General features: G+C 36.0%; 1 protein-coding gene across 2 annotated transcripts; it reads right to left on the bottom strand.

The window, feature by feature from the left end:
• Window positions 1-498: 498 nt before the first annotated feature.
• On the bottom strand, window positions 499-18886 carry LOC132313706 (double-stranded RNA-binding protein 1-like). 2 transcript variants are annotated; one of them, XM_059812612.1, is made up of 7 exons: window positions 18355-18886; window positions 15471-15524; window positions 7593-7759; window positions 7226-7445; window positions 2333-2503; window positions 1689-1859; window positions 499-1073 (listed from the first exon to the last, which is right to left on the bottom strand). In XM_059812612.1, exons 1-7 carry the CDS (start codon window positions 18626-18628, stop codon window positions 712-714), a joined length of 1419 nt encoding a protein of 472 aa, XP_059668595.1. In that variant the 5' UTR covers window positions 18629-18886; the 3' UTR covers window positions 499-711. The 2 variants fall into 2 exon arrangements, with proteins under 2 accessions (XP_059668595.1, XP_059668593.1); XM_059812610.1 differs by having other exon boundaries at window positions 7524-7759; window positions 18355-18885.

Below are 18886 nucleotides of genomic sequence, written 5' to 3'. Positions count from 1 at the left end.
ATTACCAATTGATGACAGTAGCTTCACTATATCTGGATGTTTCTGTGCTAGAATTTGAATGTCTGGTGTCGACTGACAACATTATTATAAAGATACACACACACACATACATCTTTTGGCACTTAAATGAAACATATCTGGTATAGAAACTACTATTATCTTATTACCAATTGATGACAGTAGCTTCACTATTGTACCCCCCCCCCCCCCCCCCTCAAAGTGAAAGGTTAGGGCTTCAAATCTGAGTGTGAAAAAAGAAGCCGTGAAAATCACACTTTTTTCAAATAATGAGATATTGCTAAATGCCCAAGGTGGAGAGTCTGAATTACTCCGATCAGGTTGGGCAATTTAACCGTGACCCCATCACATCCCAAAGAGTTATCTTTCTCGTGCGGCGTTATGGCCCACCCAAAATAAATAACTTTTTATTTGTTTGGGATCAACTATCCCTAACAGGTCCCTGTTCACACCACAACCTAGCTAAATGACGAACCTCCGAACAGAATACTACTCATCACTGATAATTTTTCAGAAAGACTTCTAACAGAATAAAGTTCTCCAAGACATCAAAGACATATAGAGTCCTTGCTTATAGCAATGGGAATTTGATCATAAATGTACATATTACCATACAAGGTGTGTCACTGTTTGAAGTTCATGATTTCTGATAACAGCACCACTATCAAAAGAGAATATGATATGGTAAGCTTACTAATCCATTTTCAGAGCCACCCAATTGTCATCGCTGATGGGCAACTCGGTGGCACCCTCAGAAATTGTCATGTTCAGCCTGCGTGGATAAATCAAAACCTTCTTGCAAGGTAATTTACCTTTAACCTTTCCAGCTGATGGCACAATGCTTGAGTTTGTTATTGAACTAGTACAGCACTCCGAATTACTAGAATGCGAAGACGTGCTGCTGGCTTCGGAAGAAGAGGATATAGAAGGGAATGGATCACGCAGAGTGGCATATACAATGTCGGATGAAGATGAGCAGGACCTGCGTCTTTTTGCAGTAACTTCTGCTCCTGGAGGTAGAGTGGGAGAATGATGACTGTTGACTTCAACATATCCTGTAGTCAATTTGGATGATGAGAGTAGTTCTTGAGGACAAGATGCCATCAGAATAAAACTTGTGAACAATCAAACAACTAAAAGATGTTGACTCATCACAATGTAATCATACGAAAGACCATGGTGCCAAAGAAATTTTGATTTTTCCCTTTTCTTTTCTTTATTTTGATTGGGGAGTTGGGGTTGTAATATCTCAAGCTACGCATACAGCAGATGCATATTTAAAAGTCAATCGTTACATGGTACCATGAAAATGGCCCCAATATTCAAGCCACAAATTCAATTAAAACCTCATCGAGAGTCAGCTTGAGGGAGTTGGGCCCAAAATTGGTACCTTTAATTATTAAATTCCATTAATATTGCCCTTCTTTTTTTCTTTTTCTTTTTACCAAAATGTTGCCCTTCTTATCAGTCAATACTTTGATGAGAGATACATGGAAGTCCAATCAATGTGATGATTTTGGACCAAGTTTTGCACAAGAATAGAGCACAACTATTGAAGATAACTAGTGCACTTTCTAGATCAATTCAGAGCAAATGGCATGCAGACACTAGCAGTCTAGTATGAAAAAACAGTGACAACAAATAGTATTATGAGTTTTGAGAAACATCACCTTCATCTTCCTCATCTTCTTGGTCACAAATCATAAGGTCTGTTTTGGGTTTGTCATTTTTTGGCATATCACCACTACTGATAATCGATGGCAGGATAGAAGAAAAAGCCTTCAAGTCTTCTTTTATGTCATAGCCATCTGAGAGAAATGTGGTGTCTTGAATTGTCCTACCTGAACAGAGAGGACAAAGCATCCTTTCAAAGCATTAAAATGGTCAGATAATCAAATCTATTACATATCTTAATGCATCAATTTAAAAGATGATACCACGCTATAAATGTCCTTTTTCAATTAATTAAGTGAACAAATTAAAGTAGCAGCCGATGCATATTTAGAAGTCCATCTACTACAAGGCACCAGGAAAGCCAACCATATTCAAGCCACATTCATAATCTTCGTCCGTACCTCATTCTTGAGTCGATCTGAGTTGATTGAAAGCAATGGGTGAATTATATCTATTGAATATTTTCCTTCTTACCCAACCATCGGATCAGGTCTTTTATTAGATAATTATGTCTGGACAATCCATGTGATTTTGAACTATGTTTCATAGAGCATTACTACATTTTTATTTAGTACAACTATCACACAACTAATATGGAAAACCAGTGACAATATATTTTAGGGACTTTGAGAAAAATCACCTTCGTCTTCCTCATCTTTTTTCTTGGAAATTATAAGGTTGTCTTCGGGTTTTACGTTTTGCAGCAAATCACCAGTATTGGTATCCAACTGCAACATAGAAGATGAGGCCTTCAAAGCTTCTTTTGTTTCATAATCAGGGGAAGGAAATGTGGAGCCCTGGGTTGCCCTAACTGAACAGAGATGACAAAATATATTGTCAAAACATTACAACAGTCATATAATCAAATTTATTATTATCATCATGATCAAGTTTATTACTATAAAAATGCAAATTTATTACATATCTTAAAGCATAGTTTCAGAAGCTGATATCAGACTATGAATGGCCTTCAATGGTAACCATCTTTGACTCTTAATTTCATCTATTTTTCTTCTTAAAACTAATGATCATACATCTGAACCAAATGGCAACTATAAAAAATTTCTAACAGAGCCCACTGTCACCCAATGGCAAAGTCTAATAATGTGGCATTTTTTTTTTTCTTTCTGTCCGGTAGTTAGTGTGATCTGAGACGAGCCAAGTTTTCTGGACATAATTATCAAAAAGCAGGCTGCAGTATCAGTTTCTGAATATATTGGCTCCAGAGTTCCCTAAGAAATCAAACTGGTTTCCATAACTTTTGGGAACATCAGATGATTCCTGCCATGAGTTCATAAACTTAGAATTTACATTGTTCCAGGAAGTACACTCACCCACTTCAATTGGCCAATTGCGTTCATGTTAGACTTCTTCTTCTTCTCTCTTTTCTTTTTTTAATTCCTGGTACACTCACCCGATTAGGAAAAAAAAAGGGTTAAATGCTCTGCCACCCCCTAAAGTTTGGGTTTATTGCTCTCAGATTAAATCTGAGCAAAAATTGCTATGACACCCTATTCAGGTTTGGTTTAATTTGCCCTGACACCCCCTTGATAAAATAAAATGCCTAAATTACCCTCCATCTCCACTTTCTCTCTACCCACCTCTACTCCCATACGTCCCGTTACACCACCCTCCATCCTCTGCTCTCCGCCAATACACCACCGTCTGGACCTGGCACCTCTAGCCAAGATCCAACCCGCTAAATTCAAAACATGTTAATAGTATCAAACAAAAACCTTCAGAAAACCACAATTGTAAAAAAATTCCAGGCTTTAACCAAGAAAACCCACTTCTCTACATTCAAATTCCAACACATTCTCTCCAAAAGAAGCTTCAATTTCCAAACAAGAAAACCCACCTCTCTCTGTCACTTATCCAAACACATGCTTTTGACACTTATACAGATTTTATAAATTATTGAATCTAAATAACCAAAACGTTTTAGATATAAGAAAATCTCTGTTGGGTTTTTGCGAGAATGTAATGCTTCTCTTTCCTTCTATTTGGAATTTTTTTTATCATATAAACAGAGTTTTATATATATATATACCTTTTCACAGTATATAGATGTTTGTATTCAGTGATAACTTGAGTATACTATCCAATGGGTTTGACTTCAAATCTGATCATTTATCAATATGTCACTTTTCTTTGGGTTTGGTTTTTTTTGGCTTCGGAGGTGAGGGTACGAACCGCCAGAAACCGCGGCCGTCAACGCAGCGTGACCACCGATTTCTGAAGCTGTTGCAAAGCGAGGGTTTTGGCCCAAGTTCGAACACCGAGAGACTGAGAAACCTCCATAATCGCGAGCTCACCTTTCGTCCTCGATTTCCTGTTGTACTTACCCATCTATGAATTTCTAAATCTCTGTTGGTGCTAAGCTCGCATGGAGAGAAAAGTGGAAGAGGGAAAATACAGGTGGATGAACAAGAAGAGAGAGAAAGAGAGGAACAGAAATCAGGTGGATGAGAGAAGAAAATGGGATTGTTACTGTTGTTGGTTAGAGAGAAAGAAGGCTGGTTTCTGTTGTTTGTTAGAGAGAGAGAGAGAGAAGGGGAGAAGGAGGCGAGCGGTGGCGGCAAAGGGACGCAAGGGAGTAGATGCGGCTAGAGAAAGTGGGAATGAAGGGTAATTTAGGCATTTTATTTTATCAAGGGGGTGTCATAGCAATTTTTGCTCAGGTTTAATCTAAGAGCAATAAATCCAAACCTCAGGGGTGTCAGAGCATCTAAAAAAATACACTCACCCACTTTTGCCCCTTTGGAGATTTTAACATTTAACCTTCTATTTTGGAAGGTGAGGAAATATTCATGTTACACAGTTGTTTATCATGCAAAACTTAGTGTCATTACTCCCATGTTCTGTTAGAGGCTAAGAAATTGTATATAACTGAGAAATGGTACTAGAAAGTCTTCTTAAAGCGGTGCAAGTAACAGTGCTTTTTTGCTCCTTTCTGAATAACAGTGAAATTCAAATTTTCAAATCCCTAAAAAACCATACTCCCTTTCAGATGACATGCCTGCACCATGAGTATTATTAGTACTTTGCAGTGACAAAACAATCCTTTTGCTCAAATTGACAGGAAGTTTCTTCCTTTTTCCATTTATGCCACTTTCAGGAAATAAGGCTGGACTTACCTATCTTATTCATCTCATGTTCAGCTAATCAACAATGGGTCTCCTTCAGTTTGGCTCATGATTAAAATTGTGCAGCCCAAAGTGCTACCAACATTTAGGGACAAAAAACCTGAACCAGCCTAACTCACAACAATCACATAAATAGGCAATTTCATCCAACTGCCTGAGCCACTGAAATATTTCTTTTCAAAAATTTTGATTTCCAGAACAGAAATCAATTTGCCTTGACATTCAAAATAGAACTGCAGATGAAGGAATCCACTAGACTTCTGCAGTCAATATTGAATGATGCAGCCAGCAAAAGAACCGTGTAGGACTGCTCCCACAGACACAACTATTGTGAATGGACATAATACGACGACTATGAAACGTTATCCAAGCATAACTGATGTTTCAAAACTTGGTTGCACCAAGGTGCATTGCCCAAATCATAATGGACTTGGCCAAGCTCAACGCCAAATTTATCAATATATCGCCGTAAATGTTCTCACAAGAGACTTGCCAAATACAACCTCGTAACAGCTGTTATTTATATTTCTCTTTAGTGCTGTTATGAATTAACTCCTTTCGTATCAAAACTGATACCATTCGTTAGGCGCACACACAAATATGCAATGACAAGGAGAGAAAAAGATGGAAATAACACCCTCAACTAATAACAAGGTTTATACACGGGTGAAGAACCACTCACTTTTATTAGAGAGAAGAAAAGATTATAACACTCAACAGATTACCAAAAGGTATTTTACAGTCACTCCCTCACTAGAAGAAGACACACCTTCTTCTTAAAGAATACACTTCCTCTTGGCCCTCAATCATCTCTCAACTCTTCTCTCTCTGTTCTTCACACCCTTTTCTTCACAACACAATACTCCATATTTATAGCATCATTGCCGACTTGTAACTGCCCACTTGTGGCTGCCAACTTAGCTGGCCCAAAGCTGTCATATGCTTAAAATTTACTTTTACTTGGCCATTACGTTTTCTTCACTTCACAATACAATGCATTAAAACCTATCATTAATGCATTGACCAAACCTTGACCACACAATACACCTCCTTCTGTGCATGTACTCACCGCTTGCCACATCACATTCTAATTGACTAAACCATTGACCAAACATTCATTGAACAAAACATATAGTATATAGACAGCCATCCACTCACAAGCACACACATCATAGTACCAATCAATTTGAACCACTTATAGATTTTAGCCAATTTTTAACAAGTGCAACCAAAAGAAATATTGTATAGTCAAGATATGACTATGTAAATAGTTTTAAAAACCCCAAATCAATAATTTCTAATAGTCACGTTGTGAATGTCGTAGTAATCATTCTGGTCAACTAGTTAACTATAATGATTCGCAAATAAAATAGAATAATTTCCAAATATTTTACTAAACAGAAATATAAATATTCCTCTAAACATCTAGGAAACTCCCGATCAACTGATCAAGCGCTTCTGCTGATCTATGACCACCCTTAACAAGAGCACAGTGATGAGCAGGCACAGGATCCAACAAGATGGGAGGAAGGAGAGTCCCACCTCCTTGAAGTGCTAATTCTCCCTTGGAAAGGTGTAGAAACCCACCATGTTATCAATTACAGTCAATATTAGAAGCTGTTTTTTCCCCCCCACTAACTTCACAGTTCATCAAAGCCTTAAGGTCAAAACAAGAGTTCGCCTAATAAAAGGACTGGTCGATAAAGATAGGTTTGCAAGGAACTGGCCAGTTTCGGAGGAACAATGTGGTGCTAAAACCTATAAATCCATAATACCGACCATAATGGAATCTAATAACTAATTCATTGTAATTCTATACTATTTACTCCAATAAATACTACTTATCAGAAAAAAAATTATTTATTGATAAATACCAATCCTGTATTTGTACAACTGGGGAAAACAATAAAACTCAGCGATGACCTTGCATAAACTAACTAATAACCATGAACTCATTTGGTGACTATATGATAACTACATGCATTGAAGCTCATGGTGCTAAAACCTATAAATCCATAATAACGACCATAATGGAATCTAATAACTAATTCATTGTAATCCTATGCTATTTACTCCGTATTTATTTATTGCTAAATACCAATCCTATATTTGTACAACCGGGGAAAACAATAAAACTCAGCGATGACCTTGCATAAACTAACTACTAACCATGAACTCATTTGGTGACTATATGATAACTACATGCATTGAAGCTCATGGTACGTGTTTGAAAAGTTGATCTGAAACAAATCCATGCATCGATACTTTCCACAGTCCACCATATAAGGCACTAATTATATCTTAAATAGAAGCATCGACCAACAAACCTCAAAATAGCAACTTGCTTATGACTGACTAATATATAAACAAGGGAGTAGATTTCTTACGCTCTTGAAGGCTAATGTAAGCAACCTTTGCTGCATTTGTCTCTGCCTGCTTCTTGTTCTTTGCTTCTTGTCCTTGAAATAACTGCCCGCTTATTTCCACAGTTGAGACAAAAATTGATGTGTGAGGTGGACCAGATACAGTAGTATTATAATTTGGAAGGCGGACACCTTTTCTCTGAGCCAATTCTTGTAGCATATTCTTGTACAAACCAGATTCATCCTGAAATTTTGACCAATAATGTAAACAAATTTGTGACCAGAAGCATTAAAATCATAAAAAATAGCTTAGCCGACTAGCCTCTTGGACTTCATTGAGCAACAAGGAATCACAAGCTACTTTTGCGGCTGCATGTTCAGCTTCTCTTACTGTGGGGAAATATGCTGAACTCTCATAGGTATGCCCGTCAATTGTAACCTTAGACTTAAAGCGACTAGCATGAAGAAGACCTTCACGTTCACAATCATACTGAGGCAAATCAAGGTTCTTCTTTTGAGCATAATTTTGAAGCCGATTCTTGTACAAATGTTGCACAACTGTTAAAAAATAAAAAATAAAAAACTGTTAACACATGATATTATTGCAAAAAAATATAATATATGTTTACTGATAGAACTAAAATATGTCAGAGTTATAATGCGAACAATGCGTCAGCAAGCATTATTGGACATTGATACTTATAAAATTTCTTCATGCATGCAACATCTCACAAACACGAACATACATGAAAGCACAATTTGTTGTGAGAGTTATATATCTTTCTACAAATATTTTGTGGGTTGAGTAAACTTAATAACCAATCCACTATAGTCTATATGAATACGAGATTACGAGTTTATGACCTAGAACAGTTTACACTCGTCTTCAACAAGCCCATTTCTGCTAACCCCTCACCTGAATCACTTTAAGCCAAATTGCTACAGACGTTTTCTCTTCCCCTATAGTGATTAAAAGCCAGATAATCCGTCATGCAAAACAATTTCATTCTCTCCCGGTAAAATAACTCCAATGAACCAACAGGACAGTGGCCTAGCGGTACCAGGCCCCTACTTCCCAAAGGGAGGTCAGGGGTTCGAGCCTCAGTGGAGGCATGTGTGTGTGAGTACCAACTAAGAAAAAATAAAATAAAATAACTCCAACGAAGATGTTTAGTATTCTATGATGAATGACTATGCCGCTAGCACTTTAATGATGATCAATCAAGGTTCCAAAGGAAACTTGAATAGTCAAAAACAGTTTTAATGTTCTCTCGGTAACTCTTTGAAACTATGTGTAAGAGAAACAAAATCTATCAAAACTCACAATTGATGTGCCAAAGTGTGAGGGAATGCAAAATTAATCATAAATGTCTCTTATCTATGTTATTGAAACCCTAAAAACCTTTTGTAAGGTTGTAAAATTCTTTTCAAAATTCAAAAATATTTAGAAATTAATTTGGACATTTTTTGAAGTGTTTTGTAAGGTTTGGAGACCAATTCAGGATTAACAACACCCACTCCTACTGCATTAAACACCTGTACATGGATTTTAAGCATAGGTTCTCAACCCTTTGGAGTATTTTGTACTAGTGCTCCAGTCTCAGGAGTGCTTGGTTGCCTCTGTTTGTAATTTTACATAGTAGACCTCTGACCTTAGGAGCTTTATTGAAAGTCAAACGAAGTAAAAAATATGCAAATAATATAGCATTGAAAAAAGGGTCATGTGCAAAAAACATCCTGAAGTATGCTTACAGTGCATATCATACCCCTCACGTGCAAAAAACACTCCTCAAGTTTCAATTTGGTGCAATTAGGTCCCCCTGACATATTTAAAATCTAAATTGACCAAATTAACCTTATTAAATAATTTTATAAAATATATAAAAATAATTTTTTTGTAAAAAGACCAAAAAGGACATTGTTTTTCCCTTCTCATCTCTGCCGCCACCTCCTCTTCCTGCTCCCCCACACAAGACCTGGTACTTCTTTGCGATGATGATATTGACTTTATAAAAAGTCCCAAGAGGAGGAAAGGGTAAGAAGAAAAAGCTTCTTTTGCTGTTTGTAGCAGCAATTTCAGAGAATTGCTGCTAAGAAGACTAAATATAGAATTTGAATGACACCTTCGGAGACGGCGTGAGGGCCCAAGCCGTCGAAATTCACCCCGGCGTGAGGGCCCAAGATTGTGGTCAGAAACGGTGGCGATGAGGTCGAATTGTTGTTGGATGAGCTGGTGGTGGATGCGTGGAGGTATCGGCTTCCAGCGTCGGCGAGGCCGGAGTTGGCCAGCGCTGTCAGTGCCAACAGCGAGCTCGTCGTGACGATGCCCAAGGACAGAAGGGAAATTGGAGACGGAGGAGAGGGTTGGGGAGGATTAGGCCGGCTCGTCCTTGTACAGTAATCAATTTTAACTTCCTTTTTTGTTACCTGAAATGTGGGTCTTTTATATATATGTATATATATATTGCATTTTTTTGTTTTTGAACTTTGTTTTAATGGAACGCGTGAATTGGTTTCTAATGCTTTTCTTGTGTTTCTATCAAGAAACAGCGTTTAGTTATCTATATACGTTTAATGCCTTTCAAAAGTGATATTTTTGCGTTTTATTAATTGATATTTGATTGCAACGAATTTGGTATTTTTGTTTTGAGTAACTGTATAGTTCTTCGTCATTTATTAGAAGATTTATATTTAGTCTTCTATTGGAGAGTAAATTGAGCCAATTAGATTTAACTGCAACAAGGCAGGTGACTAATATTGAAATTTCCGACGTGAAGCAGATGAATCAGCGGTGGAAACGACGAGCACGGACGGCAAAGGATGATTGCATGGACATTTTGGGAAGAATAAAAGGGTACAATGGATATTACAGCACTAATTTATGTCAGATTTATGACAGAGGGGTAATTTTGCACAATATCAAAAAATTTGGTGTGTTTCTTGCACACTTTTTCAAATAGGAGTAAAAGTACTACGAAAAGTATACTTCAGGGGTGTTTTCTGCACTTACCCCTCGAAAAAATTATCAAGTCCACTTTTTTTTTTTGATAAGTAATAATTGAATTAAAAAAGGCGTTCAACAGGGGAACGCATCCCTTATACAAAAGTGGAACCAGGGTTTAAGGCCCCAAAGAAGCCAAAAATATAATTAAATCTTCGGAAGAGGAATAGGACTTCCTTTTCACATAACTGAAAAGAGAGCGTATGATATGGAGTTTCAGAATCTCCGAGGACGATTATTTCCCTTCGAACATTCTACTATTCCTCTCTTTCAAAAATTATCAAGTCCACTTATTGGAAATATAAGACATCACAAGATTACATGTAAGTAACTGGGTACGACTCTTGAAAGACAATTAGGTCCAATTTTGACTGCATTTGGTCCCCAATGTGGTTACCGATTCTAAACCAACTCGAACTTGATTAAAGTATTATGGTCCAAATAAAACATGTTTTAAATTGTAAAACCTTTTCAAAAGTTGTTTGAATCCACCAGGGACAATAGATTTAATTACATCTTGATGGGAACCTTTTTAAACCTTAGTTCAGCGCACCTGGTCCCGCAGAAGCAATAAATAAGAATTTCATGTGTTTTTTCTTAATGATTACTAGGAAATTAGGAATTCTTATTAAGATTATAAGCTATTGTAAGATTATGAATGAAAAGCTGGAAGTAAATTAACTAAAACAGAAGGACTCCAATGCATGGTGGAAAGTTTTGCCCTTCACCAATTATGCAATGACTTTTAGAATAATCTCACTAAGTTTTTCTCCATAATCATGAGGTGTTGCCATTCAACAGTGGCATAACCAAAAGGAGAAAAAACAAGTTGTTTCCCAAAGGAAAATCCACAAAACAATTTTCTCCTGCATATCAAAGTAGTTCTCTCAGCAGGTGTGGCAAGTGTTGGGAATATTTTAACAAAAATATAATTAAAATTATATTAATTATGATTTAATGTAAATTTTATTTCACTAATTAAATTATATTTATGGTGGATATTATTTCAATAATAATGTTTATAATTATTATATCCTAACCGTTACGTATCTTTAGAGGTTGTTGTGTATTGATCTAACTTTATAAGGAAATATACTCCCACCATGTTCTTTCACTCCATCTCTACATTCGTTGTATGCATATCTATATGTACGAGTTTATCTACTTTATGAGTCTATAGGCAACGAGACACATATAGACTTGGACCTAGTCTTCCTATGGTTGTGCACATAATGGTGACACCGCTGCGAGCTGATTGGATTGTATCTTGGAGCTGACTGGGACTACCAACACCCGCACAGAGGGGAGGACTATCAGCTTTAGACTGTTAGGGAAAAAAACACTTAAATAAAAGAGTGTTGTATATGACGTTAAGGAATGGTTCCACCCTAAATGAGTCCAATGTAGGCATCCTCTCGCTGGGTAGGAAAATATATATATACATATTTTAAAATGGGAGAAAAAAGAAGAAGAAAAATAAAAACCCAAGAGTTAGGTTATGAAGAAAAAGAAAGAAAAGACCAATAGTCTTCCAGGGACAGAGCCCTAAATATGTCGAAGGGGATGGACCTAAGCCCTATGGAGGTAACCCAATCTTTTGATTAGTGGTTTAATCACATGAAAAAGGTTCAATGGGTAGAAACAATCTACACTGCGTTAAAGGTTCAATGAGTAGAAACACTCTACACTGCATGATTTGTTGACAACACTTTTATTAGAAGGTTTTTTAAGGAGATTCTGTCATGCTCATCCATATGGCATCAGTGCTTTGATGTTTTCACGCCCCAAAATTCTAACACAAAAACCCTTATCTTATACTAAAATCTGGTACGTGACTCACATCATTCATCTACAATAATCCATGATTAAAATCAGTAAGAATAAATTTTATTTAAAAATCCATCAATCCAAAGGAAATCTATTACATCCACCAACAAATTAGAATTTCCCCAACTAATTGAACCTTATTACAAAATGTTTTTCTACGAAACAATAATAAAATCAATATGTAGAAAATCCGGAAAATCTCCATCTCCCATTGAGCCTCCTTTGCAAGCTAAGTCCATTTGCACGTGAAAGTGATAAAGAGGTGAGCTCACAAGCTCAACAAGAAATTGCTAACCACTATCATCATTCAGCATCAATCCTTACTTATAATCTAAATATATGTACATATATAAGTAACCACGAAATATCTACAAATCGTCAAACTATCTAATAATTAAATTGACTCAACTACAATTGTGCCAACTATGATGTCATTCTATCACATTAACTCAAATTGTGAACTTGTAACCCATCTAGAATTTAAATTACTAAAATTTCACTTACCTCACATGAGCCCCTGGCTCCCCTCAACCAGTTGGCGTTCTATTGCCATTATCTCACATGAGCCCCTAGCTCCACTCTAATTAAATGGTGTGAATTGCATAGTCCCAGACTACCAACTACACACGTGGCTGGATTGTACGTCTACTCGCCCAGATAGCCCCTGACCACGTCCACATACTAAGGGCGCTTTTATCCTAATGGCCATAACAAAAGAGTAATTCATTCTCGTAGACAGTCCCTGACTGCGCTCAACAAACTCATCATTGGGTAAGTCCCACACTACCGCTCCAACTAGTTTAATCACTTCAATTAAATACTAAATACATTTAAATAATTCTTACTCATAATATCATTAGTTTATCAAACACCTTAAATATCTAATTCTAATGACTCCAAAATGTACCATAAACTATAGGCTTAAAGAAAAGTTATATATATCAGTGACTATATTAATTCATGACATGCAAAACCTCAAAACCCATTTACTACCAACCACCACCTTCATCCTTAGTCTAAATCTAATTCATTCATTACTCCAATTAATCATGTACCCATCATTACATACATTCAACCCATTAGTAAATCACTTGCATTTCTTGAGCTTTTTCTACACCTACTGACATAGGTAAATCTATATATATATATATATATATATATATCTCCAAGATGCAAATAGAGGCCAGTCTGAGAGACAAAAGTACGGACAAATTGTAGCATTCTTCTGGCATGAAGCATGCAAGGATGTTCTTGTTTTAGAACCCTTTGATTCTGACTTCTGAATTGATTGTCAGTGGAAGTATGGACACTTGGTCCCGGCCAGTAGGAGACATTGATTGTTCAGTGGAAAGAACAATCATGAAGCTTCTATAAAATCACATCATAGTAGTGACCTACAATAGATTAAATTAATCCCACCAATAATGATGTATATATGTATAGAGAATCTGTTACATATATACCTATCTGTAGAGGTCCATCCCAATCTTAATGTATAACATCTAGACAATTCAAATAACATTATTCGTACCTATTATATAATTATACCAGATCAACCAATCAATTCAACTAAAATCATACACTGGCATTCTCTTATATACATGAAAGTTGAGAGATTCCATAACCAATTCTTTTGATATACCCATAATCGGAACAAGAAAAACACCAATACCTCGATAAAAATAAATCATTCTAATTCATATGTATATTAACTATCAACTGAAATATAATCGAATTCTAATACATCAGTAACTCCATGTGTAATCTCCATATATATGTCTAATTAAAAATAATTATCATGAGTTCTATAGTTAAATCATAGATAATAATCTAACAATTAAGATATAAATAAATACAGAGTTACAAGCAAGAATTAATTTGCCTGCAATTGCGATCACAACTTGAGCTTTTCTTCGCTTCACAGCAACAAACGTGTAAAAATACTCGGGATAACAACGTTGGTAAAAACTAAATACAACTAAGTCTAGATATATATCTAGTGGTTGAGTTCAATAAGAACTCTTTAAATTTCAAAATAAACTAAATGATAGCTTTGCTATCTCCATCCTTATCGTAGCTTTATCTTCTTATATATATATAACACAAGTTAACAAATACGAGTCTTAAAAATCACGGTTGTTACAGATGTGAAGTTAAAAAAGGTTTCTACCCTGAATAAGTCCAAGGTGAGCATACTCTCACAGGGTATCGATCACATATACCCTTGGACGATTTACCTAAGTGAAATACTAGGGTGGTATCTTAATTCTCATCAAAGCTCTAAGGCACAACCAGAGCATGCCATTAATCGCGGTAACCCGCCAAACCAAGTTTATCATCAATAGTATGTGTCTGATATGTTGAAGTTTGGCTCATCAATAGTATGTGTCTGATATGTTGAAGTTTGGCTCAAGGGGCCGAGCACCCAGGTTTCCTCAAATGGAGACTATTAACACTAAGTGTAGGTTCAAGCCCAGAAGGCACCTACACCGATTGCATAATATAAAGTTGTCCAATTATATTTACTTATTTTTATTAAAATAGGTGGGGACTGTTAATAATATTTTTTAATAGAATTATAATTAAAATTATATTAATTCTGATTTAATGTGAATTTTATTTCACTAATTAAATTATATTTATGGTGGATATCATTTCAATAATAATGTTTATAATTATTATATCTTAACCGTTATGTATCTATCCTATATATACATATGAAGCATCTACTACTATCTTGAAAGGTTGTTGTGTATTGATCTAATTTTATAAAGAGATATACTCCTACCATGCTCTTTCACTCTATCTCTACATTCTTTGTATACGTATCCATATGTATGAGTTTATCTACTTTACGAGTTTAAAGGCAACAAGACATGTATAGACTTAGACCTAGTCTTCCTTCGTGCAAGTGTTGGCGGTACTAGTCAACTCCAAAATATAACCCAATTAGCTAGCAGCAATGCCTCCTCTCTGTGTTTACACATGCCTCCTCATCAAGCCAATTCTTTCTTACTTATTTTATTATTGTCATTTTCATTTCTTAATTTCTATTATTATATTATTTTTTATTATTGACATTATTTTACGTTGAATTCTATGATTTATTGTTGCATGCTCTTGTTCATATATGTAACATACATTTTATTGAAAGAAATGTAATGTTCATACTTATTCGGTGATGAATTCATTGATTTAAATCATTGTGTATGAATAAAATAGATGTGTTGCTTTTAGTATCTTATAATATTTATGTGTTCTTTTCCTTAACAATAAGTATAGGTAAAAAGTGAAAAAAATGTATAATGAATTGTATCATCCTATCAGGTGCACCCGAAACGAAAAAAAATGAATCACAATCATGTGAAAACCTGCGACGCAAAGTACTCAATAAGAAGAAAATATGTAATAGAACTTTTTTCTATCCTATAGACTTCTTACCATTTTTTACCTCCAATGGAGCTTCATTTTTGACTTCCAATGAATTTGCAAATCCTGCACAAAAGTATGAGAATCTGATGAAAACAATGTAAACTTTTTGTGAGCAATAATTTTGGAATCATTCATATAAGCATCACATTTCGTTCCCTTTCTCTGCATTAACCCACAAGCATTATCCTAACAGCACTTCATAAACATTGGAGAAGAGAAGTATTACTATAAAACTATGAAGCACAGACATGGGACACGGGTACGATACGACACGGATACTGCGATACGGCAAATTTCAAAAAAATAGGACACAGACACGGCAAGGATACGGCAATAAAATAATAATATAATTTTTATTACATATATAAAAATATTCACTTTTACTTAATTTCTTATATATTTTAATAAATACAATTCATTTATTAAGCCCAACCATCTTTTTCTTTCAAAAAAATAAAGTCAATAGTACATATTCCATTAAAAACAAAAAAACAAAAAAAAAAAAAAAAAAGATATATATAGAGTTCTATTTATAAAATGAAATATATATATATATATATAATAACAAGATAAGATGGAATCTTATCTTACCTAACCCCCTCTTTCTCTCCCCAATTACTGACCCACGTCTCTGCTCACCGGCCATTCTCCCTGATCCTCCTCTATCTTCTTCACAATTTGAGATCTATGCACAAAAACAAAATCAATTTTACGCTTGGTGCCCCCATCGTTTCCGGTCATTCTCTTACTTCTCTCTGCCTTCACAATTTTTACATCTATAGATACACAGACTTATATATATATATATATATATATATATATATATATATATGATACCATGTTCTCCCTTCTCAACTTCCTCCTCTCTTCTCAACTTCTTCCTCTCGCTCTCTTCATCTTCTTCCTTCACTACTTCAGGCAAAAGAGATGAGAATCGATACATGGGAATCAGATTACGCGTGTCCGATCGGTATCCGGCCGTGTCCAATCGGTGTCCGGCAGCATCTAATATATTAAAAAATTCAGGACACGGTTAGAGCGTGTTGGACACGTGTCCAAGCCTTAGACACGCGTCCGACACTGGTACGTATGTCCTTGGAGCTGTGTCGGTGCTTCATAGCTATAAAACTAACCTAATAAAACACACATGATGTTGTATATAATATATATGGTTGGCTAATCGCAGAAGAAAATATAATTTAATTATGTAAATTAATACATAATTCCAACTGCACTCGCAGCAATAATACTACAATTCAAAAAACATAGAATTATTTTCCTTTAATTGTAATTACAAGAATTAAGTTCTGCTACTTAGAAGAAATGATGAGGATGCTAAAAAGGATTGGGGTTTTGGGACACCTAGAGCGACTACTCATTAAAACAGTATCACTCAAAATGATAGTATCGTATATGTAGGATGCCTAGAAGGATGGACTGAACACAAAACTAACCTTTAGCACTATTATGCATAAACTTGTTGCTCTAAAATTCGAACCCGCACTATGAGACTATATAGCTGGAGCTGTTACCACTGGACCACCCCAGCTTAACCCCTCTCCCCTGTTGCAGCCAATCCCACCTCATAAACAATTAAACCTCTTTTCTCTCTATATATTTCCCGAAGATGTACAAATCAAAGCTTCAAGATCTATGTCATCAGCAATCATGGAGCATACCAGAGTACTCGGTATTGAAAATTGGCCCCAATCACAACCCCACTTTACAGCCAGTGTCACTGTAAACAGCATAGTCTTTTGAGACACCTGATCAATGATCTGTTAAAGAGTTTCTCAATTTCATCATGTGGTTTTGTTTGAGATGGAGAAATCTTCGATTGAGGTGGAGCTATGAAGAGATCTTTGTTCAAGGTGGAGCTATGGAGGAGCACGTGAAGACCGAATTCAAGCCAAGGTGGAGATTGTTGGGTTTTGTGGCTCGAATTCGGTGTCCAAGTAGTGTTCTGGGAGAAGTGAACAGGTTCAAGTTATTTGGAACCAGTTCAACTTTTTCTTGAACCATTTGGACATGATTGTAACCCCAATTGAATTAGTTCAAGAAAAGTTGAACAAGTTGGACGTGGAACTCAAAAGACGTTGAAGAATGATATGGTAACTCCTCGTAGGCAAGTTGGGAAATACTTGTCCAACAAGAAATCGGGTTTGAAGACTCTATAAATAGAGGTGAGTGTGAGAGGTTTAGAGAGAGAGAAGGGAGAAAATATGTAAAGGATTTAAGAGTGAGTGTTGTAAGCACAAGGAGATGTAATTCCCGAGTGTATAAATGTAGCCTCAAAAGAGATTGAGTGAGAGCGAGTGGGGTTTAGACATCTGATTGTATATTTTCTTGCTTGATTCATAATCGTGTAAAATATTATTTTGTGTGTCGATGTGCATGATTGTTATCTCCATATATCACTTGTATAATTGATGCGATGACGATGCTTCCACTGTGTGTGTTGAAAGAGTGATATAACTCTCAACAAATGCCGAACTGGCTTGGAGGGAGTTAATGTCCCTAACATGCTGATCCTCCAAGGAAGCTCTGAACAGAACCGCTGAGAAAACTTTTCGTCATTTCACCACCCCAAAACTCTATAGAACACACCAAATAAATCTCTATACTATATATATACATGCATATATATATATATATATATATATATATATATGCGTAACATAATTTCAATTTACTAAAGCCAACAACAAAGTAAAAGAATCATAGGTAGCTGAAAAACATATATAATAAAAATTCCTAGGGTTTTTACTTTACTCTTAACAATCTACTTCATTAAACAGTAAAACGTAACAGATTACTGACAATACTATGATATCATAAACACACGCATATAGATTCCATATATATAGAGAGGGAGAGAGAATGTTTAATGTACCAGAAGATGAAGGAATTGAGGCATTGCAGAGCGGTTTATTTGGTGAGTTCTGTAGAGGTTTGGGGGCGGTGAAATGATGAAAAGCCAACTCAGCGGCTCTGTTCTGAGCTTCCTTGGAGGATCGGCATTGATCGGGAGTCTCAAAGACGATGCCGTTTACGGTGACTGTAGCTTTGAAGCGAGGGTTGTGATCGAGGCCAATTTTCGAAGCCGAATACTCTGGGAAGTTCCATGATTGCTGATGACACAGCTCTTGAAGCTTCGATTTGTACATCTTCAACAAATCGAGAGAGAGAAAAGAGATCTAATCGTTCAGAGAGAGAAAATAGGAGGAGGGATTGGCTGCAACAGTAGGGGATTTACATTTGTAGAGAGAGAGATTAGAGAAATTTGGCGGACTTTGGTAAGAAATAGTAAGCCGTTACAAGTAATTAATACTACAACAGAGATTAAAGATGACTTCGTTTCTAAGCTTGGAATTTAGAATGGATTCTTTCTGAGGCTTGGTGGAGTCAGCAACAGGTCCGCTTTA

Source organism: Cornus florida, unplaced genomic scaffold (genome assembly GCF_030987335.1).
Source record: "Cornus florida cultivar Cherokee Brave unplaced genomic scaffold, ASM3098733v1 CherokeeBrave_3.0.0_Hap2_Chr06, whole genome shotgun sequence".
In the NCBI taxonomy this organism is placed as follows: Eukaryota; Viridiplantae; Streptophyta; class Magnoliopsida; order Cornales; family Cornaceae; genus Cornus; species Cornus florida.
This window is presented reverse-complemented; position numbering and strand designations above follow the sequence as displayed.